The sequence below is a fragment of the Stomoxys calcitrans genome, chromosome 2 (genome assembly GCF_963082655.1).
Source record: "Stomoxys calcitrans chromosome 2, idStoCalc2.1, whole genome shotgun sequence".
Classification (NCBI taxonomy): Eukaryota; Metazoa; Arthropoda; class Insecta; order Diptera; family Muscidae; genus Stomoxys; species Stomoxys calcitrans.
The window spans coordinates 228,555,131-228,581,465 of record NC_081553.1 but is presented as its reverse complement, the minus strand read 5'-3'; the positions used below and the strand labels follow the sequence as shown (position 1 = coordinate 228,581,465).

At 33.8% G+C, this 26,335-nt stretch overlaps 1 protein-coding gene across 7 annotated transcripts in view; it reads left to right on the top strand.

Annotated features, from left to right (window-relative positions):
• LOC106084304 (afadin) overlaps positions 1-26,335 on the top strand; it is a 192,147-nt gene that overhangs the window by 131,399 nt on the left and 34,413 nt on the right. For 6 of the 7 annotated variants that reach the window (XM_013247877.2, XM_013247876.2, XM_013247874.2 and 3 more), the window contains 2 exons: positions 17,309-17,496; positions 19,633-19,797. In XM_013247877.2, the coding sequence (XP_013103331.2) occupies positions 17,309-17,496; positions 19,633-19,797 (353 nt within the window). Of the gene's footprint in view, positions 1-17,107; positions 17,234-17,308; positions 17,497-19,632; positions 19,798-26,335 lie in introns of those variants that run through there. The other variant, XM_013247879.2, reaches the window with a different exon arrangement.

The window sequence follows — 26,335 nt, the reverse complement described above, 5'->3', positions numbered from 1 at the left end:
CGAATCCCTCCTAACAATAGTACTTAAACAGAATTATTATTGTCCAAGCCTCAAATATATCACAACATATTTTAAGACAGTGTTTTTATACTCAGCTTACAGAAAGTATTGTTTTTTTATTTTACCAATGGATTTCGTCTTATAGGTTAGGTTCGAATATAGTGGCAGTCTGAAATCACATTCATTTAGATAATTTTTGTCCCTAGTAACACCCCAGTAGGGGCAGATCAAATCCTTTGATGGAATTCGAACCCGTAACCCTGGTATTTCGAAATAGCTGCTAACTCAACTACCGTCTCGTTTACAAAATAGTTTTCATTGGCTTAAACTTTTTAAATTGTAATGGGGGATTCTTGTTTAAAATTATCTTAAAAAGCCACAGCATATATTTAGGTTGCATCGAACTAACAACCTGTTTAAACTTCAAAATCTCTTCACATGTTGTTTTCGATTTTGATAAAACGTTCTCTTAGTCCCTAATTTTCGAATATAGTTTGAATTGTTTTTTTATTTCAACATTTACGAAAAACGTAGCATATTTTTAGGACCCTATTAAATTTTTTTCTTTTAATACTGAAAATTCCTTAATAATTGGCTTTTTGAAAAACCTAAGACCTTTTGTTACATATTGCGTTGTTTATACACATATGTGTATATGGTTTATGCCTTAAAAAATACACAACCGCCATGTGTTTGAGTATGTGTTGATGAGGCCACATTCCACACCTGTGCATTGACAAATGATTTTGAAAGCTAAATTATTTGGGTGAACAACACTTAAACACTGCCGCCTGGTAGCACAAGTAACTCAAATTACCATCATAACGAACATCCCAAACGTGAAACCCCATCATCTCTTTACCTCACTTCAACCCCTTTCAAGTTAGGTCCTTTGTGCTCTTGCCACACTACCTGCTGTATATGTATGTACGTATATACCTTCTGTGTATTCCTTATTCTATTCTAAACGGTTATTGTTTCGTTATCACATTTTATCATATTTTTACTTGGTTTTCATTTATACTTCTTTTGTTGTTTCCATCAACTTTATTCCATTATTATCTTTTTGTCATTATTGTGTTATAAGAATTTTGCTTTGCTTTCCATAAAGGTAAAATTTTCTTCTTTGGGAAAACGATGTTGTTGAACAAGGTGTTTTATATGTACATACGTTTATGCCGGCAGACGTACAAGACATGTGTTGTCAAGTAACGGGTGTTTATTTTAGGAGTTCAACAAAGTAAAGCAAAGAAAAATTTTAAGAGTGCAACAAAGAGTCCAAAGGAAAATTGGTGTACCTACTAAGACTTGGAACCACATACCTATCATTTAAGTTGCCACATTGAGAATGGTCACCCGGGCGACACCCTGATAGTTGATACCAAATTTTAATGTTGATATTTAATACATATTCTACTGTTAAATATTTTCCATTTGAGTCCTAACATGTCGCTATAGGTCTACAGGTCTGCTTGGTGATTTCCTTGAGGGTAAGGTGTCCAATTTTGTATTATTGTGTGTATGTTTTGCACTCGGTGGCGTTGCCCAAGTTATATGTTCGATTTGAAATAAGTTCCTGTTCGGACGCCAATTATTATGGATCTCTTGAAACTCTAAATGTAACTACTATATATTTGTACTCATCTACCAAATACTTTGTTTGTGAACCCAATTTTGTCCTGATCGGTCCGCAGGACTGTTTGGGGGTATTTTGGATAGAACATTCCCCCCATTTAATGAAGGTCCTATATTGTTCCGATCGGTTTACATGTTCGCTGGCAGTTTTCTTTAGCCTGGAGCGGATGCCTGATACTTCATCCCAATTTTTTTTTATGTTTGATTTATTATCTAATCTTAAATATTTTTCAGTTGGGTCCTAATATGTCCCTATAGGTCAATTTGTTCGCTTGGCCTTTTTTGCTGCCAGTTTTTATTGCCCTGTGCAATTTGGTCTAAGTCCCTGCTCGGGCGCCAATAATGAAGAATTTCTCTGCACCTTATTGTAGGGAAGTTTTACGTTACTCAAAGACCTTACAAATGTTGTCAGCAGTTTCTTAGGGGACTGCTGTGGACATGGTTTTTCGTTTCAACTCAAAGTTTTGTTTGTCTCGCACATACATTGGCCAGTTTATTTCGAAGTTACTCTGCTGTCAACCTGTCAGTGGGAATGATTGCAGCCTGTAACTGACTTATATACAATAGATCTGGGCAATTGTGCAACATCATTTATTCGACTTGATTCTCCCTGGGTGGCGGTGTCCAAATCGTATAGTCGATTGGGAATAAGTCCCTGCTCGGGCGCCACCAATAATGAAGGATATGTCAAAAGCTCTGTTGTACATACATGCTTCAAGGATCTTACAAATGTCGTCAGCATTTCTTAGGCGACTGCTACATAGGCTACCGTGACATCATATATAACAAGATGGACTCCAGCTTAAGTCTCCAAAAATAATTAGAAATCTAAATTTTTTTTGTTAAAAAAAATTTTTAGTCAACTAAGTTTTCAGATTAAATTAAATTTTTTTTTTACTTATTTTTATTTTCGTTAAAATAATTAAAAATTTTCTTAATAATGTTTTTCGAATTTGTTTTAAATAAACCTCGTATTATTAAAACAATTCTTGAAATTCTTCAGCCTATCCTCGCATAGCATGGCATACATACCCAAGTCGCACAGATTCTTACTGTTCTTTAGTATGTGCTAATAGCCTTGGCATCTGCCTTTTGAATTTCTTTAAACATTTTTCCTTGGAAGACAACAATTTGTTACTTTTAACACTCACATTAGCCTTTGACATGTTCATTTAACTTTTACACTTGTTAATGTGGATACTTTTGAAACTCTGGAGGCAATTGGAGGACTTGATGTGTTTGTCAAGTGTTAAAGTTTTCAGCCATTTGTAAGGATTTCTCAATTATGGTAATGAGATTACATTGAGAAATGTATATTTTTTTGACAAAATAATTGTAAAGCAAAGACAAACATTGACAACAATTTTTTTACAAACTCATATATCTCAAATCTTAAATTTGCTTGCACACCCCTTAAGCTAGTCTTCATGTGTGAAATTGCTGATAACAATTTGTAGCACTGTAGTGTTTGAGATTCTTTTTTTTACATTTTTTTCTTTTTACGTCTTTGAAACTTTTTCACTTTCTACTAAATTTGTGCAATGAACAACTCATAAAAGTTTATATTTATTTTAGCCAACTTTGTTTAGACATTGCCGTAAAAGACTGTCGCAAACGAAGAGTAAACATGGGTAAAAGTGAAAATAGAAATTCCAAGGATTACTCGGAATTTGTATCAGATTTTTTCCATTAAAGCATAAGGAAGCTAATTTGAAAAGAAGGACAATATTTTCAAAATGGTTCCAAGAAGAAATTTGAGAATGTGTTGTAATCAGACCTAAGTACAAGAAGATTAAAATCTTAAGAGATACAAATGTTTGATTTTTTTACTGCATACTTTTAGGTAAAGAATATTTTTATTTTTAAGGTTAAATTTATTGTATAGGTTTTTTATGGTATATCTTTAGTTAACAGTTCACGTGGCTTAGGGCCAATACATTTTTATTGCATAAAATACCTTCTTTTGTTAAAGGCTTTACAGTATAGTGCATACCCTTAGGCGTTGCATTGCTTTTTTGTATACTACATACTTTTAGCTGTTTTAATGCATCTTAATTAATTTTTATTTTTTTCCCCGTGCTCCTTTTTTATTTCATCTCAACTCAATACCCATATTTTATTAGACCGTGAACATTACTTATAGTTTGTGTTACAACTCAATTGCTGGCAATTTAAATAAAGTAGCAGCTTCCTAGGAAATAGTTAACTTTTCTTTTTCTACTTTTCCTCCATTCTCCTTTCATAACATTGGCATTCATTAAACTTGCAAAATATTTTTCGAATTCTGATTTCCTCCTTGTGTTTTTTTTGTGTTCATCCTTCATAGTTTGTTAACAATGACTTTAAGAGAAATTTTCTTTAGTTGAAATGAAATATATAAAATAGTTTCTACTATGCCTCATTAGCTGCACATAAGACGTCTTTCTGTTGCAGTGAAGCAATGAAGTGTGTTAAAACTTCTTTGGGAAACTAGTCTTCCTAAAAGCTGTAAAACTATCAAGTGATGTATTGTAGTTTACAAGAGAAGAGTTACATTGGTAGCATGCAACAAACCTTTAGGTGTATATTTATTAGATTTAAATTTAAAATAAATAATATTATTTTTGTTCCTATTTAAATTTTGATACCCTTCACCATAGGATGGGGGTATACTAATTTCGTCGTTCTGTTTGTAACACCTCGAAATATGCGTCTGAGACCACTTAAAGTATATATTGGGGTGCCCAAAAAGTAATTGCGGATTTTTTAAAAGAAAGTAAATGCATTTTTAATAAAACTTAGAATGAACTTTAATCAAATATACTTTTTTTACACATTTTTTCTAAAGGAAGCTAAAAGTAACAGCTGATAACTGACAGAAGAAAGAAAGAAATTACAGAGTCACAAGCCGATGAAAAAAATTGTCTACGCCGACTATATGAAAAATCCGCAATTACTTTTTGGGCAACCCAATATATTCTTGATCGTCATGTCATTTTAAGTCGATCTAGCCATGTCCGTCCTTCTGTCGAAAGCACGCTAACTTTCGAAGGAGTAAAGCTAGCCGGTTCAAATTTTGCACAAAAATTGGGGGGATTGTAAATGTACCATATCCGTTCATGTTTCGATATAGCTGCCATATAAAGCAATCTCGGTCCTTGATTTCTTGGGCTTCTAGAGGGCGCAATTATTAATCGGCTTGGGTGAAATGATTTCTAATATGGTATTCAACATCGAAACCAATAATGGCTCGAATTGGTCCATGACCGATATAGCATAGCAATTTTTATACATTATCCATTGTTTGCCTAAAAAAAGATAACGGATTGAGAATTTAAAAAAATGCGATCCATAGTGAAGGGTATATAAATTCGGCCCGGTCGATCTTGGCACGCTTTACTTTACTTGTTTTATTATATTTTTTATTCGTTTTATTATACCCACCACCGCACGATGGGGGCATATTCATATTTTCATTCCGTTTGCAACACATCGCAATATCCATATCCGGCCCTATAAGGTATATATTTTCTTAGTCGTCGTCTTAGACGATCTAGCCATGTCAGTCCGTTCGTCTGTCTGTTGAAATCGAAGATGGGTTATAACGTGATGTATACCCGATATAGATCGATCTGCTGATTTAAGTTCTTGGGCCCAAAAAATGTGAATTTATTAATCGATTTCGCTGAAATTTGTCAAAGTGAGCGGTATTAGGCTCTTCAACACCCCTGTTTAATGTGACCTAAATCAGGCTAAATTTGGATATAGCTCACATATATAACGATGTCCCGGTTTAAGGTCATGGGCCCAAAAAGCCCACAATGAGTTCGTACTAAGTAAGGTCTATTTTAAGATATAGCTTCCTTATAGACCAATCTACCATTTTATGGTCTAGGACAGTGAATTGAGTAAGAGCCTCGACGTCTCTGGCGATTTTGTTCCAGATCGAACCATATTTCGATACACATAGATGGTAAAGTGTTATAAATTGTGTATTTTTCGCCGGACTTGAAGTAATGAGGTTAGGTTATATTGAAAAGAGGGTGTAAATTTTAATCCGCACCTTGCCACTATGGACATACACCTTAGCCAGTAATCGGCTTGTTGTGCGGTCTAAAAACTAAAAAAAAATCTTGGAAAAAGAAAAATTTAAATTAGGAATTCCTTGCTAGTTACAAAATCCTTAATTGTTTTCAATAACACTCCCCTAAGTTGGTTGATGTCTGGTATCGTGTCCCACCTAAGTACGGTTTGAGGTTGATATGTTTATCCGAGTTCGAGGTGGTTGGCTCGAGGTGGTTTTTATTTATTTTTAATCATTTAATTTTATTTTATTATTAATTCAATTTAATTTTGTTTATTTATTTTATTTTTAAGTTAAGTAATTAAAAACTAAATAAATAAAAATAAAATAAATAAAATAATTTATTTTATAATATATAATTTATTTTATTTATTTTATTTTTATTTATTTAGTTTTTAATTATTTAACTTTTTTATTTCATTTATTTGATTTGACATTTTTTTTATTTATTTTATTTGTATTTTTATTTATCTGGTTTTATTTATATTTCATTTTTATTTATTATTAACCTAGAAATCTTTATATATATATATATATACTATATAGTTTTTTACTTATTAATCTTTTAATATATCACATTTTAATTTTTTTTTTGCTTTGAATTTGTCCGTCCGTCTGTCCATGTTAATTTGTGTACAAAGTACAAGTCGCAGTTTTCATCTCATCATCTTAAAATTTGGTACAGGCATGTTTTTTCGGCCTAGAGACTAAGCCTATTGAAATTGGAACAAATCGGTTTAGATTTGGATATAGCTCCCATATATATGTTCGTCCGAATTTCAGTAATAATGCAATAAAATGGTCATTTCTTAACGGTTTCTCTCAAAATTTCGAAAGACGATTTTTTTACAACTCTCGACATTAGTGGTGAATTTCATGGAAATCGGTTTAGATTTATATATATTGGGTTGCCCAAAAAGTAATTGCGGATTTTTCATATAGTCGGCGTTGACAAATTTTTTCAACGGCTTGTGACTCTGTAATTGCATTCTTTCTTCTGTCAGTTATCAGCTATTATTTTTAGCTAGCTTTAGAAAAAAAGTGTAAAAAAAGTATATTTGATTAAAGTTCATTCTAAGTTTTATTAAAAATGCATTTACTTTCTTTTAAAAAATCCGCAATTACTTTTTGGGCAACCCAATATATCGCCCGATTTTAACTCCTAGATCCACTACACTTCTACTTATTGACCAATCTTCCCAAAACTTCGTTCAACGCTTTCCTCGACGAACGTCACATTATGTGAGAAGTTTGCTCGAAATCGGTTCAGATTTAGGTCCGATTTTGAGAAATTTTGCAAGAAAGTGCTCAGTTTTAAATGGATTCTTTCGAAATTTTGCAGGTAGGATTTTCTTATGACTCTCGATAAAACTGGTGAATTTCATAGAAATTGGCGCAGATTCAGATATAGCTGTCATATATGTATATCGACGGATTTTCACCCCAAGAGTTACTGCAAGCGCATTTTTTGACCAATCTTGCCAAATTTTTGCACAACGCTTTCCTCGTTTTTTTATGTACTTTGGCGTACATAGACATAGCAGCTAGACATTCTTGTTCACTACCATCACTCTGCTCATATCCAGATGACTTCCGAGGCTCTCGGCTCTGTAGCACATTTTTCTAATAAAATTATTCCTATGAAATTGGCTTATGTGATGCTGAAAGACCACATAGAAAAACATTACTGTTCACCTGCATGTTAATATGTTATACATCAAATAATCCCGCCTAACATATTACTCATGGTCATTCAGATTGAATCCAAATTTTAATATTTTTTATTTTATTTTTATCTATTTTACTTTTTTTATTTAATTTTTAATTGAATTAAAAATTAATTTTTAATTAATTTTATTTTTTTATAAATATTTTATATACTTATGGGAATATTTTTATTAAATTTTTTTATTTTGATTTAAAATGTTTAATTTGTTTACTATATAATTTTATATATATATATTTAAAAGAAATAAGGTGTTCTTTTCTATTTAATTTTTAATTTTGTTTTTATTTTTATTTTACTTTAACCGCCTTAAAAAAATCGATATTAATTTTTCTTTTATTTTTTTTTCAACACATGTTCCCACGCCCTAAAGTATGTCGTACACTTTCATTTCTTTCTTCTTTTCTTTGCCATGTTGTTTTTTGTATTCCAATTTATTTTCTTCTCTCACAATGTGCCGTTTAAATATTTACCAGCATTGACGTCCCATAATGATAAAAGCAAATAAATTCACTTTGCTTAAGCTTCAATTGAAATTTACTCACTGAGAGAAAATAATCTGTGGTGCTTTTCGAACAAAGCCTTTTTGCACACAATTTGCTGCTATTGTGCGTGAGTGTGTGAGTGTCGTGAATGTTTAACGTTTTAGTTTACTGGGTGAGCAGCCAATGCAACTCAATAGTCCAGCATTCGAACCTCAGTGCTATGGTTTGAGATGAGAAGTGGATGTGGCAGTAGCATCTAGGTGTTATATGCGCATGGTCATCGCCTCCAAACACCAATGTCATCACTGTGTCATTATCATAAAAATTAATTCAATTTCATGGCATTCATGTTCAGCGTTTGACGCCATCCTTAATGTGTTCGTTCTGCTTGGGGTTCTGTGCTGTTCAACGCTTGCCACTAAACGCATGACTGACTGATTGACTTCCTTTGACCCGTTGAGGGGGCCAACAACAAATAACGTTGGCATTGAAATGTGTGCGTTAACACAGTTTTAAGCACATAAAGTGCCAATTGAATTGGATGTAATGTCATATTGTGCCATTATTGCATTCTATACAAGTCTCGAGATGGGCCGTATAGAGTCAAGCCAATAATGTCATTATATCATAGGCAATTATATTGCATCGCCTAAAAGTAGGCTATAAATTTGCGCTTAATGAGTTCATACAATACATAGGCTATGATTAAGCAATTTAAAGTGGAAAGAAAACAAATAATAACAAATTAGGTCAACTTTTTTTTCTCGTTGGAATTTTAGTGATATGATTTGACAGACGAATTATGGCATACCATGCAAAAGTAAAATATAAAAAATTTATTATAAAAAAATAACAAATTAACAAAAATATAAAAGACTAAGGGCAAAAACAAAAAAAGTAATACCTAAAACCAAAATAGATAACAAAAATAGCAAAAGTTGGCAAAATTTAAAATAAATTATTTTGTTCACCTATTTATTAATTTTCCACCTATTTAATAATTTTTTGTTTATTGTTATATCATTTTTTAATTTTATTTTATCATTATATTTTTTTTTTGGGAAACATTTTTTTCGTTGGAAATATTTTTTTCCTTTTGCCATTAACTGTCCTACACATCTGTCCTCATTTTATTTTATTGTCCATTTCCTTATATTGCTGCGAAAGCAGTGGTTTTTAATATTTCCCCATTTTTTATTTCTTTTCAACTGACAGCTAAAAAAATGGTTGGTGGGTGGAAATGCAATTCCGCTTTTACATTTATTCGGTTACAGTCTGCTGTGTCCGTCCGCCTATTGTTAAAAAAAAAAAACAATTAAAAGCTCTAAGCAATGAGATCGTTCTATGTCATGGCATTGTAACTGAATGTACTGCAAGAGAAACACTTACTCCAACACTTACATGGCCATACAATTGCTAAAGCATAATTTAAGGCTTAAAAGTTAAAAGACTTATTTGTTATTTAAAAAAAATATATATATTTTTTTATAAAAAAAATATATGCTTTTGCATTGAAGATGAATGCTCAAAGCCATTTTTCCGGGAAAATCACAATTACTATTTATCTCCAATTGCCTTTTAGCTAAGCCCTCACTTGTGTCTGTGTCTTCAACAGATTCACCATGACTTCATACAAGGTACTTAGTTATTAATTTTCCAATAGCAGCTCAGGTAAAATGTCAACAGCTTGGAAGCATTGCATTTCTCTGTTCCAAATGTAATATAACACCGTTAGAATGTATATGTTTGCATAGTACAGGATTTACACTGCTACAGAAGTTGGGAGTTGCTGTACTGTGTGCCTCTGACAGCTTATTCTAGTATAATTGAAATGTAATCAGTCATGACAATCTGATGCGAAAAGCCCATTGAAATCTTTTTGGGGATTTGTAAGAAATTATTTTTAAGGAATCTAAAAGAATTTTCAAATGAACCCAACGAAGTGAGGATTTATAAAATTTGTTTAGTGCATCTTAAGAGTGTGAGTTATTACTCATAAAATCATAAAATTGGGAGATCGGTGTATATAAATACAATTTTGTACCCTATTTCGCTGGAATTTGGCACAGTAAGTTGTCTTGAAGCCCTCGATATCCGTTTTAAATAGAGTCAAGATCGGACAATGTCTTGATATAACCCCCTCATATCCGAGACGCAGCATTTTCTGGAAGGATGTGTACGGGTATTTGAGGTCTATATCACGGTATTGCCCGATTTGGATTATATTAGATATAGATGTCGAGTACCTCAAGACAGCACGCTGTTCCGAATTTCAGCGAAATCAGCTAATAACTTAGACCTCAAATAGGGGGATCGGTATTTATGGGGGTTATATCAAGATATTGTCCGTTCCTGACCATATTTAAAACATATCGAAGGCTCCAAGACAACTTACTGTGCTAAATTTCAGCGAAATCGGGTAAAAAATACAGCTCCTATGGACCGATGGTCGTAGCCAGGATTTTATTTAGGACTACAAAAAAATAAATACGGATACGCGCTAACATGAAAAATAGGAATTTTGGAACAGAACTATATGACCCCGGTCGTGAGTATAAAAGCTGACCTGTATTTAATTTTAGCTCAATAACGGTGGACAGATAGCTTTGCCATTAAGGTCTGGGTTATGGTTTAGATTGAATGGGTAGTCTATCTTAAAGGTCCATTCATGGGCCAGTTTTGGTTCATTTGATATCCTAGCTAGAATGAAGGTCATGGTCAGAAAAGGAAAATAGAATCTGGGTAAAAAATATGGGGATGAAGAGCTAAGTAGAGTACTTTACCTAAATTTGCATAAAAATAGCATTAGCATTAGACGGTATAAGTCTAGAACTTATCTTCTTTCGGGCTTCTTCTTGAACTTCTTGGTGAATCAAAACATTTTCATTATAAAAAAAAATTAAAGTTAATTTTGTTTCCTAAAAATTTATTTTTTCATTGAACTAAATTATCTTCGGTATTCCTTGAGTCGAAAAAGTACTGAAAAAAGTACTATAGTACTGACTTTTACATTCCTCATGCGTATCTCTGAAGCAGCACCGATCCATGACCTCCTCAGCTCGGTTTATGAAAAACAGTGGTTTTGAGTGTCTACTAAGACATGAGAGCGTAAGTAGAATTTCATCGCTCCCCTGTTGAAACCATCTCGTCTTGTCTACTTATCTAAGAAGACCTCCTAGCGATATATTTGCAAAACGTATCTCAATGACGAAAAGCCTGCACCCCTGTACATTCAAACATGAACAAAAGAAGTTCTTAATAGTCTCCTCCTCATCCTCGTCCAGACAACTACTCCAGTAATCAAAATGCTACGTACATGAGACAGCCATATAGGCTATCGCGCAGCACTCGTTTATAACACTCGTAATAGGGCTCAGTGACCTCTTATCAAAAGTCAGCAGTTCCTTCGTCCTTCTTTGGAGTAGTTATAAACGCCCATACCGCGGTCATAACTACTCGACAAACGGGCGCACATATTTTGTTCTTTTTGAAATAATTTTCTCTTATGTACCAGGCCCACTTTTCCAGAGCCTTCCACCATACCAGTAACCCATACGTCAGTACTGGTCTCAGTGTCCGTTTACATCCATTAAACCATCTTCCGTGATTCCGAGGTAGGCAATCTTTCCAACTTATGTAACTCTCTGGTAAGAGTCCACTTTTCCATAGCCTTCCACGTCCTACATGTCAGCACTGATTTTGTAGCACCCTAGTAGGAGTCCACCTTTGCTAAGCCTGCGCCATATGCCAGCACTAGTCTTACAATGGCCGTTTACCTTCAGCAAATCATCGTCCGTGTTTCGGGAGCAGGCCTGTATTTGCACCTTTCCAAAGTCTTCCATCATACCCCTACTCCATGTGTCAGCCCTAATCTCAATGGCCATGTACATTCAGTTAATTGTCTTAGGGCCAACCCCCTAATTCCAACCGAACATCTTTCTATAGGACTAGGTCTACATATTTTGCCTTTTTCGGCAGCTGCAGAGTAGTCCAAAGACGTTAGGCAAAAAACCGATGTCTTATAACTTCGAGTAATGAGTACCAGCTCTCTAGCTCGTCCTAATCTTCAGCCCATTTCCCGTAGCCCATCTCGATAGTTTACTCCCGTAGCCTTTACGTTCTTTCCATGATCACGCTGATCATCGACAGAAAATTGCTTCGAATCAGTACTTTCGTTGTTGTAGCAGTGTGTAGCGATAAGTCTCGCGCCATTCCTATTTAGATCCATAGGACTTCGTTTATCACGAGGTTCAAGAAAGTCTATGAAACGTTCCTTCTTCTTCAGGATTTCTCTTTATTACCCACCTTCTGACCACACTATCTCCTAAGTCCCCGCTGACAATCCTGCTGCATAGCTTATTATTCGTACACCGGGAGATATTCGAGACGAACCCCATGCGGTATAAGGCGGTGACTATCGACCCTATTCCCACATTGTAAAATGTCGCCTTACATCCCGAAAGTATCCCATAGCTATGGGCGTATTCTTTTTGTGCCCCACTGAAGTTCTCTACTCTAAGTCCCTCCTATACCTTAAGTTCCATTAATCTTTCTATTGTTTCCTATAATTCCTTATCGTGGTGCAAAGCCTTTTTTCGACCTTCGCGATAAAAGCCATTCTGTCGTGGCTCCTTGCCCGTTCCAATCATGACAGAGTAACTCTAAGGGACTCCTACGGTTGTGCCAACTTAAATGGCTGGAAAATGCGAATCTTCTATCCTATCTTTGTCAATAATGTCACCCATGAGATTTTCCGTAGACGCAGCTCCTGCGGGTATTGCAATAACTTCCTCGCCGACCTCCTTCTGGCTGCCTGGAAAATGTGTTTTCATCAGTAGTTCCATTGTCTCCCGCTTGCACTTATTCCGTCTTCCCTCCTCTGAGAGGTTGGCTTGCACTTTCCGCCATCTAGATGTATCACTACTAAATACTAAATATCCCATGATTCCACTAAGGAACAGACAATACTTCTCTCATATCAATGAGCGTAGTCCGATTAGAGTTTTTTTTTAAGTTAAATGATAACGGGTCTCCTTTTTTATGCCGAGTCCGAAAGGCGAGCCGCATATCGACACCATTTGGTAGAAAAGTTTTAACGTGGCGGGTGACCTCACAAATGTAGCAGCATTAGTTAGGGGATAATCACCGCTGAAAAAATTTCTGATGTTTACGCCGGGATTTGAACCTAGGCGTCATAGGCGGACATGCTAATCTTTGCACCCCTGTGGCCTCCGATGTATCACTAGAGCCTTTCAAATCTCAGCAGAATTTTAACCATGAACTCTTTTTTGTTCACCTCGTCTCTTTCTTGCATTATTCAAGGGTTCATAAATTTTCTCTCCAACACTCCAAGTACTGTCTTGTCTGCTTTCGCGCAATCACCCAAAAGTATGCTTTAAATATTTTCACACAAAAAACATATGCAATAAAATACATACATGATCCTTATTTCAGCTAAAATTTAACCAATTCAAAACAGTGCTTTCTTTTGTGCTTCTACTTTTACAACTTTAAATGATGATGATTTTTCAATTTTACATTTTCCCATAAAAAAAGTATACACGCTTCGTTTAACATTCAATAGAAGTCGATTGAAGTTTTTCGTCATGTGTTTTAGATTTTTTGTTTAAATTTTGCAAAGCAAATGAAACAAAGCACATTACTCTGTGATTTTTGGATGGTGAAAAGGGGAGAGTGTTGGTATGAAAAATTCTATGTCGTTGCTTGTTGTATTATTTATAGATTGTTTTGTTATTCTATTGATACAATGTTACTACTCCACTACACTAACGAAAACTGCCAAAAGACTGCAAACACATATGTGGATTTAAAAGGGTGGATTGAAAAATTATAGAACTAACAAACTAGTCATGTAAATGGAGATGCTTTCAATTTTATATCCAATAAAGTTTTAGTGTATTGAAATGAAATCGCCAGAAGAATCTTTTTTCATAACGCAGCAGTTATATAAAAAAAAATGTAAAAAATCCCAAAATGATTTTTAGGCCAAATATACAGACATCACACCATACACAAATACATATGAAGTAGTTTAGTGTTTGAGAATGTTATATCTGTAGCATTCTTACCACCATTTCATTTTTTCTCTTCCTACATCTTTGTTTGTTTTCATGACACCCTAATACTTGAGTAATACATACGTGAAACACTACACTGGTATTCACTACTACTAGCATATTATGGGCAATTTAAATCCTCTACAAATCTAGCACTTTTAGTTCTTTTAAGCCACCTCTCATACACTTTCCAAGTGGGTGCTGCTAAAGAGTCTATCGAAAAGTTTTTAATTCAATGGAATCCGTTGTGGGATTTAGTTCAGCTTCAACTTAAGTTTTGTTTGTTTATTTATTTGTTTTTTTTTTAATGTTTTGTGTGAGGAGAGATTTACTTGCATTTCTATTCCATTTGTTTGAGTAGTCGCCTTAAAAACACAAAACAAAACAGAAAACAATAAAAAAAACTCTAAAATCTGATGATGATGCGTATTTCCATAGTTTTATGGCTAAGAGGATGACATTATTTGTCGTCTTTATTGCAACTACGCCATGAAGAACATAGACGCTTGGTCGCTGAGTTTGGTTGAAAATACATGACATTTCTGTTCTTTGCACAGTGCATGGGGAATAAAATGGTGGTTTGCAACAAATGTGGGTATCGGTGTTTAGGGTTATTACTCTCCATTCAATAACAACTCAAAGTTTGAAAATTTTATCTAAAGTTTATAGACCTCCTGCGACACTTTGAAGACTTTGAGGACAAAAGAAAGTTTTGAAGTAGATATAGACTATAATCAAAAATAAAAACCCAATTTAATTTTAAATTGTTCCTAATGTTAAAAACTGGAATTCCCAAAATCCTAAAAAATCGCTAAAACTCCCTGAATGGCGAAATATGGTTGAAAAAGTGATATTTCAGATGTTTGTCACTCCCGAGGCCACCGTGGCAGAGACGTCTATGACGTTGAGCGTCAGGATTCGAATTCTGGCGACAGGATTAGAAAAAATATATCCCCAGATTATCCCCTCACCAATGCTGGCGACACACAGAAAATCGAAAAAAAAAATAGTAAAAGATATACCGTGTGAGAACGGGTAGAGATATCTCTTTGAAATTTGAATGACATTTCAAAGCCAAATGTTGTCCGGGCGCTAAAGTTGGTCAACTGTTGGTTTTTCGAAAATTTTTTTGGGCTGTCAAATCTTCATTTTGCTTAAAAATCCCTATAAAAAAGCCCGCTTGAGGTATACAGTATCTCCACTAGTTTCGGGGATATAAGATTTTGTTTTGTTGAAATGTAGGTCTAGATTGGCTGCGTATTTTGCATTTTGCGAAGGCATTTGTGGTTGGATTTTAATTTTTATGATTTAAATTCGTGACAAAATTTACAATGACTTTGCTGCCAAATTGTCAAGATCTGATTATTCAGTTAAAATTTTTACAGTTTGGAAGTCAAAAAATATGAAAAAAGTAAGTTTTTTGATAAAAAAAGTATTTTCATTGATTACTTTAATAACTTTTTTTTTCTTTTTCACTTGTGAAGAGGACACATTTTAAATGCTTTCTAAGTTAAATTTGAACAAGATATGTCAACTTATATGTACTTCAAAATAGACAAAATTAAAAAAAAACCCTCGAGTTCAAAAATTCCAAAGCCCAGATCCCCCAATTGGACACATGTTTTTATACCCACCACCATAGGATATGGGGTATAGTAATCTACTCTTTCCGTTTGTAACACCTCGAAATATTCGCTAAAAACCCCATAAAGTATATATGTTCTTGATCGTCTCGACGTTCTGAGTCGATCTAGCCATGTCCGTCCGTCTGTCGAAATCACGATAGCGGTCGAAAGCGTAAAGCTGGCCGCTTGAAAATTTGCACAAATACTTAATATTGATGTAGGTCGTTGAGGATTCCAAATGGGCCGTATCGGTTCAGATTTAGATATAGCTCCCATATAAACCGATTTCCCGATTGGACTTCCTGAGCCCTTACAAGCCGCAATTTTTGTCCGATTTGGCTGAAATTTTGCGTATTGTGTTCCGCTAAGACTTCCAACAATTGTGCCAAATACGGTCAAAATCGGTCTTTAACCTGATATAGCTCCCATGTAAACCAATCTCCCGATTTGACTTCTTGAGCCCTTAAATGCTGCAATTTTTGTCCTATTTGGATGAAGTTTTGATGTAGTGTTCTGTTATGACTTCCAACAACTGTGCCAAGTACGATCTAAGTCGGTCTATAATCTGATATAGCTCCGTTATAAACCGATCTCCCGATTAAATTTCTTGAACCTTGCTGGGTTGACAGAAGTTTTGGTGTATAGTATAAAATTTTGCCCTTCAACTAAATTTATTTTCTATAAATTTTTATCAAAATCCATGGTGGTGGATTTCCAAGATTCAGTCCGGTCGAACTTAGCACGATTCTACTTGTTTTTATTCCATATGTTCTCTAAACCCATGCAAACAATTTTTTGCACCTAACAATATTTGTAACTTCAATAGCAAATTTACTAAAAAATGCCGATTTGGAAACCGTCTTTGCCCGAAAGGGGTATTTTGCAGATGTTTGTAAAAAAATTCGGGCAGAATTTGATTTCCGTTTTTAGAGTCACTTTTATCTGCAAAATTCAAAAAGCTGTAACCGTTCCAAATTTTTTACTATTTTTTTTTTTGTTTTTCTCCCACTGTGCGAGATTTCTAAGATATTTAGCCATATAAAACTTCTCCACTAACTGGTTTCGTTCTGCGCCACTCTTTTCGAACTCGCAAATAAAAAGAAGGTCCCTTATCATTGATATGAGACAAGGATCCCCACTGGCCATATTTTTAATTTTATATTTTAATATCCCCTACACATCTCATAACCTATTGATTTACCATTTTTCTGTTATTTTTCTGCAACTAATTTTTCTACCTCTTACTCTATTTTCCCATCTAATTGGAAATGATTCAAATTTGTTTGTATAAAATTCCCATTAAAATAAGCTACGGAAATGTCAAACAAAGTTTTGGCGTTTACTCATTTTACATTGTCGCCTTTGTCTTTTTTCTCAGCATGTGTGTTGGGTTATAGTATTTTTATTTTTTTTTTCTTTCTGGTTCAATAGAATTTCAGATTTTTCTCCCAAAAGACAAAAATGCATTTGCAATTATTAGTCGTTGGGAAAAGCTCAATTTGCTAAGACATTTCTCTAGGGGGTAGAGAATTTAAAGGAAATGTGACGCATAATATTCTGGAAATTTTATGAAATTTTTTGGAAATAATAAAAAAAAAGACAACACAAAATGAATTTAACCCGTAATTTCTTTTTATTGTGCATTAAATTAAAAAATAGTTTCTTTAATAACTTTTTTTGATTTCTTTTAATTTTAGGTTCCATAATGTTCCATGTGAGAAGACGTCCTGCGGACTCACAACCGAGGCGACGTAAAAAGAAACCTCTGGGTGCATCTAATGGAGCAAATAATATATCACAAGACCGGGAGGGACCCATGCTGGTGGAGGTTACACACAGCGGCGATGGTGGAAGACGTTTGAAATTGGGCAATGATCCCATTGAGGTAAGTCATAAGAGCAAGTGTAAAAATTTACAACAAAAAAAAGAAACATAGTTTTGTAAGAATTGCTAAACGGTTTTGATGCTAAAAACTATTGCATACTTTGAGGAGTTAAGTGAAAATTTATTGACTTTCCGTCTAATCCTCTTTTACGGTTTATGTAAACTTTTGAGGTAAGTCATAAGAGCAAGTGTCAATATTTACAACAAAAAAACACCATAATTTTGTGATTTTAAAAACTATTGCATACTTTGAAGAGTTAAGTAAAAAGTTATTGACTTTCCATCTAATCCTCTTTTACGGTTTATGTAAACTATTGCGGTAAGTCATAAGAGCAAGCGTAAAAATTTACAACAAAAAACACCACAATTTACTGAGAATTGTTAAACGGTTTTGATGGTAAAAAGTATTGTATACTTTGAGGAGTTAAGTGAAAAGTTATTGACTTTCCATATAAAATGGTTTATGTAAAATACATCGACCATAAGATGGGGTATGCTAATTTCGTCATTCCTTTGCAACACATCGAAATATTGATCTGAGACTCAACAAAGTATATATGTATTTTCTAGATCGTCTTGACATTCTTTGTTTATTTATCCATGCCCGTCCGTCTTATAAGTGCAAATCGGTCGATACATATATATAGGAGCTATATCTTAATCTTCATAGCGTTCGTCCCTGGGCCACTAAAGTGGCAAAATTTCGTGACGATTGGACTTCAAAGACGACCTGTACTTTGATTATAAGCATACATGGACAGATTCTGGGTCGATCGTTATAAATATCAATGGGTCAAGCTCTTCTACTTATAAGCATTATAATGCCCTGTACCACAGTGGTGGTGAAGGGGATAAAGAAGTAAAAAGGCATTAAGTTCGGACGGGCCAAACTTTGGATACCCACCGCCTCGGGTATCCGCTATATCCAAATATAGACCGATGGGAACCATATTGAACGCGCATGTCGAAGGGCCTAACACAGCTCCCTGTGCCAAATTTCAGCGAAAACGAATAATAAACGCTGTTTTTATGGGCCCAAGGACTAAAATCGGGAGATCGGTATATATGGCAGCTATATCAAAATATAAACCAATCGGAACCATATTGGACACGGATTTTGAGAAGCCTTACATAGGTCACTGTTTCGAATTTAAGCCCAATCAGATAATAAGTGCGCCTTTTATGGGCCATAGAACCTAAATCGAGTGATCGGTCTATAAGGCAGCTATATCCAAATATAGCCAGATCTCGACCATATTCAGTGTGAATGTCGAGGGGCCTAACGCAACACATTGTGTCATATTTTAGCGAAATCGGATGATAAATACGCCTTTTATGGACCGAAGACCATAAATCCAAAAATCGGTCTATGTAGCAGCCATATCTAAATATGGAAAGATCGGCGCCACATTGAACAAGGATATCGAAGAGCCTAGCGCACCTCAATGCGCCAAATTTAAGCGAAATCAATTAATAAATACGTCTTTTATGGGCTCAATGACTTGAATCTAGAGATCGATATATATGACAGCTATATCCAAATATAGACCGATCGGAACCATATAGAGCACGGATGTTGAAAAGACTTACATAGGCCACTGTGCCAAATTTCAGCGAAATCAGATAATAAATGCGCCCGTTATGGGCCCAAGATTTTAGCTCGCGAGATTTAACCCATCTTCGAACTTATCTGACTATGGGCAAAAAAAGAATCTGTGCAAAGTTTTAGCTAATTATCTCAATTTTTAAAGACTGTAACGTGATTTCAACAGGCAAACGGACGGACGGACTTGGCTAGTTCGTCTTCTATTTTTTCGACGATCAAGAATTTATACTATATATATTTTTTATAGGGTCGGAAATGGATATTTCAATGTGTTGCAAATAGAATGACCCATGAAAATAAAATTTTTTTTTATAAAATTGATTTGGTCAATATTTTTCTGAAATAGCCATGCTGACAAACAACTTTTCTAGTCTATTTATCACTGTAACACTTTAATCTTACCTTGCCTCTCACATCACACTGTGCCAATTCGAATATTTTTTCCAATCATCAAATTTTATTGATTTTTTTTTTTTTTTTTTGAATTGATAATTTGACTTATTTGCATTTCTCCTTATTCTCTATTTGCAGGTTGGATCGGCTAACACAAATTGTCTGCAACTTTTTGGTCCCTCGATACAGGCCCGTCATTGTCTGATATCATTGGTGGAAGGTGTCTGCACCGTCACACCATTACATGCCGATGCTTTGACATTTGTGAATGGTCACCATATATCCCAGCCGACAATTTTACATGTGAGTAAATATCATCTGAATAGAAAGTCCAAGTTTGAACTTCCATGCATTATTTTTTATTATTATTTTTCACCTGACAAAATTCCCATAAGATGGAGTGTGTGCGTTTGGTGACATTGTGGATGAGTGAATTAATGGTGTATTGAGGGCTGGTGGTGGTGGCGTTGGTATTGGATACAGGAATTTTTAATGGAGTGCTAGAGTGTGAATGACATAAGGGAGATACTAAGCTCTGGTGCAAAAGTTGATAGGTGGTTGGTTTTAAAGGGGCGTTTAAGGAGAAGTAAGGAGGCCTTGTAAGGGCCTTTATAATAGAATTTCGTTGAAATGTAAATTTCGATTAAACTTTCTGTAAAAATTAATAGAAAATTAAAAAAAATTAAAAATTAATTTCGCAAAATTTCCTCTTAAAAGTTAAATTTTGACGAAATTTTCTGTGAAAATTAAATTTTTATAAAATTTTTTATAAAAATCAAATTTCGACGAATTTTTTTCAAAAATCAAATTTCGATGAAATTTTTTTCAAAAATCAAATTTCAATGAAATTTTTTACAAAAATCAATCGAAATTTTCGGTCATATTTCGATGAAATTTTCCATGAAAATCAATTTTTGATGAAAATTTTCGTGAAAATCAAATTTCGAGGCAATTTTCTATGAATATCAAATTTTGATGAAATTTTCCGTGAAAATCAATTTTGACAAAATTTTGTACAAAAATCAAATTTGGACAAAATTTTCGATGAAATTTTTGTGAAAACCATTTTTTGATGAAAATCAAAAGTCCACGAAATTTTTTACGAAAATCAAATTTTGACAAAATTTTCTAGGAAAGTCAAATTTCAACGAAATTTTATACATAAATCTAATTTTGATTGATTTTGATCAACAAAATTTTCAATGAAAATAAAATTTCAAGAAAAACCAAATTTTGCGAAATTTTGTACAAAAGTCAAATCTTGACAAAATTTTGTACAAAAATCAAATTTGGACACAATTTTCGATGAAATTTTTGTGAAAATCATTTTTTGATGAAAATCAAATTTCGACGAAATTTTTTATGAAAATCAAATTTTGACGAAATTTTCTAGGAAAGTCAAATTCAATTCAACGAAATTTTGTATGAAAATCGAAAAATTTTGACTACATTTTGTATATGTATGTTCATTGAAAATCATATTTCGATGGAATTTTTCATAAACATCAATTTTTAATGAAATTATCTATAAATTTTAAAGAAATTTTGTGCAAAAGTCGGAATTTTCTATAAAAATCATATTTCGAAGAGATTTTTTACCAAAACAAATTTCGGCGAAATCAAATTTTGACAAAATTTTCTATAAAAATCAATTGTTGACGAAATTTTTAGAAAAATAAAATTTTTCTGTGAAAGTATTTGTTTCTTCTATTTTTCTATAAGCTCCATAAGGCATTCAAAACACAGGCCTTTTTATCACCCTCAACTCGTATGTGTGTATTGTGGTTATTAATAAATGCGTGCGTGTGGAAATAACTTTTATATGAGCTTTAAAAATTTTATGCCATTTCCAAAATAAGACGTTTCAACAATTCCCCTTTGGGAAAGTGAGTTTTGTATACGAACATGCAAAGGGTAATAATGAAGAATAATGGATATTTTTCACGGATAATATAAAATAATGGTGTTTCAATGAATGGATCCAGAATTATCCCTTGTAAAGTCTTGTGCAATACTGAAACGAGGTGGGAAAGAGAACGTAACAGTCATAAAAATAACGTAATTCATTACAATTACAGTTTTTTGTAATAAGTTTTAAATTTGTAAAAAATTTTGTGATTTCAAAGACGACACCATGTTTCTTACAATGTATAGAAAATTTCTTTAATATCAATAAATCCTAAAAAATGATTAATGTTTGAGAAAATCGGTTATTTTATAAAAATTGCCCTAATAATAATTGTAGGGAAATCGCATAATGTCGACTAATTTGAACTAATTAAAACTTTATTTATTTATTTCATATATTCCATTTTATTTTAGTTTATTTAATTTTATTTCATTTTATTTTATATTATATTTCTCTTTATTTAATATTTAATTTTTTCAATTTTCTTTGCCATCCCCTGAGGAACAATCTAGGCTCACACTATTGCCAACGTCACCGAAAAGTTTAAATCACTGCTTGCTTAGGGAATATTTCCTATTTTGCTCCTTATTTAGATTTCTTTTGGCTCCTGGTTTATTTGAATTTGGTTTTTGTTTACCTTTGACATTTTCATCAGTAGCCCAAACTTCTCCTAACGTCGCCTCGAAATGGCGTGTTGCCTGCCAAGAGTTGTTACTTTTACTTTGACCACTCCTCCACTATGTATTTCGAGGACTTTAATTGTTTTGACATTTAAATGTATCCAAGCAGGAAAACCCCTAAAAGCTTAAAATATCTTTGGGTGAAAATCAGCACTTAAGCTGTGGGCGTATTGGCAAGCGATGATGGTAGATAGTAAGTAAATTTAATAAGTTTAAAATGAAAGAGTAGGAGTAGCATATGGCTTATCCATACTCTTTAAGAAAATATATATGTGTGGTTCTCATGGCATAGAGCTGCAAGAAAAAAAAAACAACCCATCATTGCTCCTATGGGTGACTACTATAAACAGTGCGGAGGTCTGCTTTACCAACGAAATTATTACACTTCTGAGCGAAAGGAATCCAATGTTCCATGTAAGGAGGTCAAGAGGGTCTAGGGAGTGGTATATAAATGTACAAGGTGGAGAGGTCTCAACGTCAACCTTGAGAAGACAGAGATTTGCCTGTTCACTCAGAAGACGAAGATAGATCAATATGAGAACCCACGTTTCTTATATAAAATAGTCCCAATATTGGATACAGTTGATCTTGGACAGGAAGCTGAACTGGCTCATAGGTATTGGCCACTATGCAGAACATCCAAAGGCCGAGATGGTCTACTGGTTCTACGAAAGTATGATGAGCCTGATTATGACATACGCCTCGATAGTATGGTTGATCGTAATTCAACGGATATGAAGTCTTGGCCTAAGAATGACAATGAGAACCGACTAGGGCGAGAGAGACGATTTTGGACTTTAGGTCAAAGACATACAGATTAAACATTGTATGAGGCAGCACTAGTGGGTAAGAGGATTAAGACGATGGGGGAATGGATTGAATGTAGAAACAGGCCTAGCTATAATCGAATAGACGATGTGATCATAGGAGGATGGGATTGTACAGAGGTTGTGCACTAAATACGTCAGACGACAATGGAGGTCGAGTGTAAAATACTAATAACAAGGATGTAGTAATGGATAGGAGGAACCTCGGCTCAAAAAGCACATGGCTGCTGTTGCTATACGGATGATTCGAATCTGAGGGAAATAGCAGATATGTATTGTTGTCTACATTGAAGCTCCAGAGAACAAGCTCTTATATCGCCTACCAGAACTTAACACAGTCCTTCTGGCGGAGATCCGAGTGATTATGGAATGCGTAAACTTCAACAGTGCTAATATAAGACCTTCATTTGTGAATCTGCTCATGTACAGACAATTGGTTATTGGATCGATTACATCCAGGAAGGTAAAATCAAAGATCTTAATGGTTTGCAATCAATGACTTTAACAGTTTTCGCGATTAGCAAAATCCGCATCATTTGGGTGCCGGTCCACAGTGAGGTAAGGGGATATTAATGAGAGAGTGGGAAAACTGGCAGTAAAGGCTAGAGGTTTGCCGACAATAAACTTGAAACTTCGAGAATTCGGTCGATAATCGAAAATATAATAAATAAAATTCCATATTCAAAACATCAATATGCAAAATTTCAATATTAAAAATTAAAATATTCCAATATTCAGTATTCGAATATACGCAAATTTAATATTCGAATTTTTGGCAAAACTCAATATTCAAATGTTCAATATTCAATGTTATATTCGAACATTTAAAAAATTCAATATTCAAAAATTGAATTCAGTGTAAGAATGTTCAAAAATGCATTATTCGAATAGTCGCAAATTTCAATATTCAAAAATATATGGTATAATTAAAAATTAAACATTTCAATATTCGAAATTTTAATTTTTGAAAATAAAATTTTCAAAAATATAATATTTGAAAATTTTATTTACGAAAATCTAAAAGTAGAATATTACAATTCGAACATTTAATATTGGAATGTTAGAATATTTAATATTTGAAAGTGCAATATTCGAGCATTCAATAATACAATATTTGCATATTCAAAAATTCGAATCTTCGATCACTAATCGAAAATATTCAATATACAAAATTTCAATATTAAAATATTCCAATATTCAGTATTCGAATGTAGGCAAATTTAATATTCGATTTTTGGCAAAATTCAATATTCAAATGTTCAATATTCGAAAACTAGAGAATTCCATATCCGAGTATTCCATATACGAAAAGCAATATTCGAATATAAATTTTTCGGAAATTCAAAGTTCGAAAATACAATATTCGAAAATTCAATGTTAAAAAATTTGCAAAATTGAGAATTTGTCCATGAATATTCCATTAAGGAGCAGGGAATACGTCTCTTCTATCAATGAGTGCTGTCCGATTAAAGTCTAAGCTCAATGATAAGGGGCCTCCGAACGGCGTGCTGCATTGCGAACCACTTGTTAGAGAAGTTTCAATATGACTGAATAGCTCATAATTGTAGCCAGCATTTGTAAGTGGATAACCATTCCGAAAAATTGTCTGCTGTTCAAGCCGGAATTTGAACCCAGGCGTTCGTCGTCATATGCGGATATGCTATCCTTAATGGCGCAGAATACTCGAAATTTGATATTGAAAAATTCAATATGCGAAAATTCGATGTTTGGAAATTCGATATTTGAAAATCCGAAATGTGAAAATTCGAAAATTAATTATTCGAAAATTCGATATTCGAAAAAGTGATGTTCGAAAAATCGGTATTCGAAAATTCGATATTCGAGATTCGCATCTTTGTCGAATATAACACCACTGAAAATTTTTCTGATATTCACGCAGAGATTTGAACTCAGGCGTTCGGCGTCATAGACGGAAATGCTAACCTCTGCGCCAAGGTGTCGCAGAATACTCGAAAATTCGATATTGAAAAATTCAATATGCAAAAATTCGATGTTCGATATTTGAAAATTCGACATTTGGAAATCTAATATTCGATATTTGAAAATTCGACAGTCGAAAATTTGATAAGAGAAGATTTCATATTCGAAAATTCGGTGTTTAAAAACTCGTAAATTCAATACTCATAGATTCGATATTCGAATATATGTATATCGAAAATTTAATTTTTTTAAAATTTTTCATTCCTTTTTATACCCACCACCGTAGGATAAGTATAGGTATATTCAATTAGTCATTCCGTTTGCATCGAAATATCAATTTCAATATATTTCGGATCGTCGTAAAATTTTAACGCAATGTCCGTGTGTCTGTCCGTCCGTCTGTTGTGATCACTGTAGAGCCTGCAAAATTTGAGATATTGAGCTGAAATTTGGCACAGATACGTCTTTTTGATGAACGCTGGTTAAGTTCTTGAACGGGCCAAATCGGACCATATTTGAATATAGCTGCTATATAGACCGATTTTCTGATAAATGGTCTAATGCCCATACAAACTTTATTTTTCATCCGATTTTGCTGACCCAAATATGGTTCAGATCGGACTTTATATGGATATAGCTACCATATATACCGATCTCCCGATAAAGGGTCTGAAGCCCATACAAGCTTTATTTATTACCCGTTTTCGCTGAAATTTGCAACAGTTAGTAGTTTTAGGCCTGCCAACATCTGACGCAAATATGCTTCAGATCGGACTTTATTTAGATAAAGCTGTCATATACACCAATATCCTGGTTAAGGGTCTGAAGCTCATAAAAGCTTTATTTAATACACGATTTTGTTGAAATTTAAAATAAAAAATTCAACAGTGACTTATATTTATTAGACCACTCAATGTCCGTTCCGAATTTGGGTGCTTAAGTTATCCAATTTTCTCCGGATTGTGACGAAATGGGGTTTACATATATACCCGAGGTGGGGGGTATCCAAAGTTCGGCCCGGCCGATCTTAATGCCTTTTTACTAGTCTTTATTAAATTTTAAAATAAACAATGACCTGTTTCAAAATCTTTGCGACCGTTTACGTTGAATATAGGTGTGTTCCCACAAGTGTGCTACCATACAACATGTAAAATTTACAATCTGTGACAATCATTATTTTCCCATATTGAGCAAAAATAAATCAACTTTTTCCCATAATTTCCGTTCCAATGAATAGTGATTTTCCCTCCCATATCGAACAGTTTGGTATCTTAATAAGATGATGATCGATGACGTTTTCAAATCGACAGAAATCATTGTATCTGTATATTCTGTTAATAGGCTGTATTTAATTCATTCACTTTTCTTTTTTTTGATTTTACTACAATTTTGGATGCGGTTCATTGATCTTTCGACAATGATCACATTAGACAAAACAAAAACTACTACAAATGGCAAAAAACAGACTTTGAATACATATATCA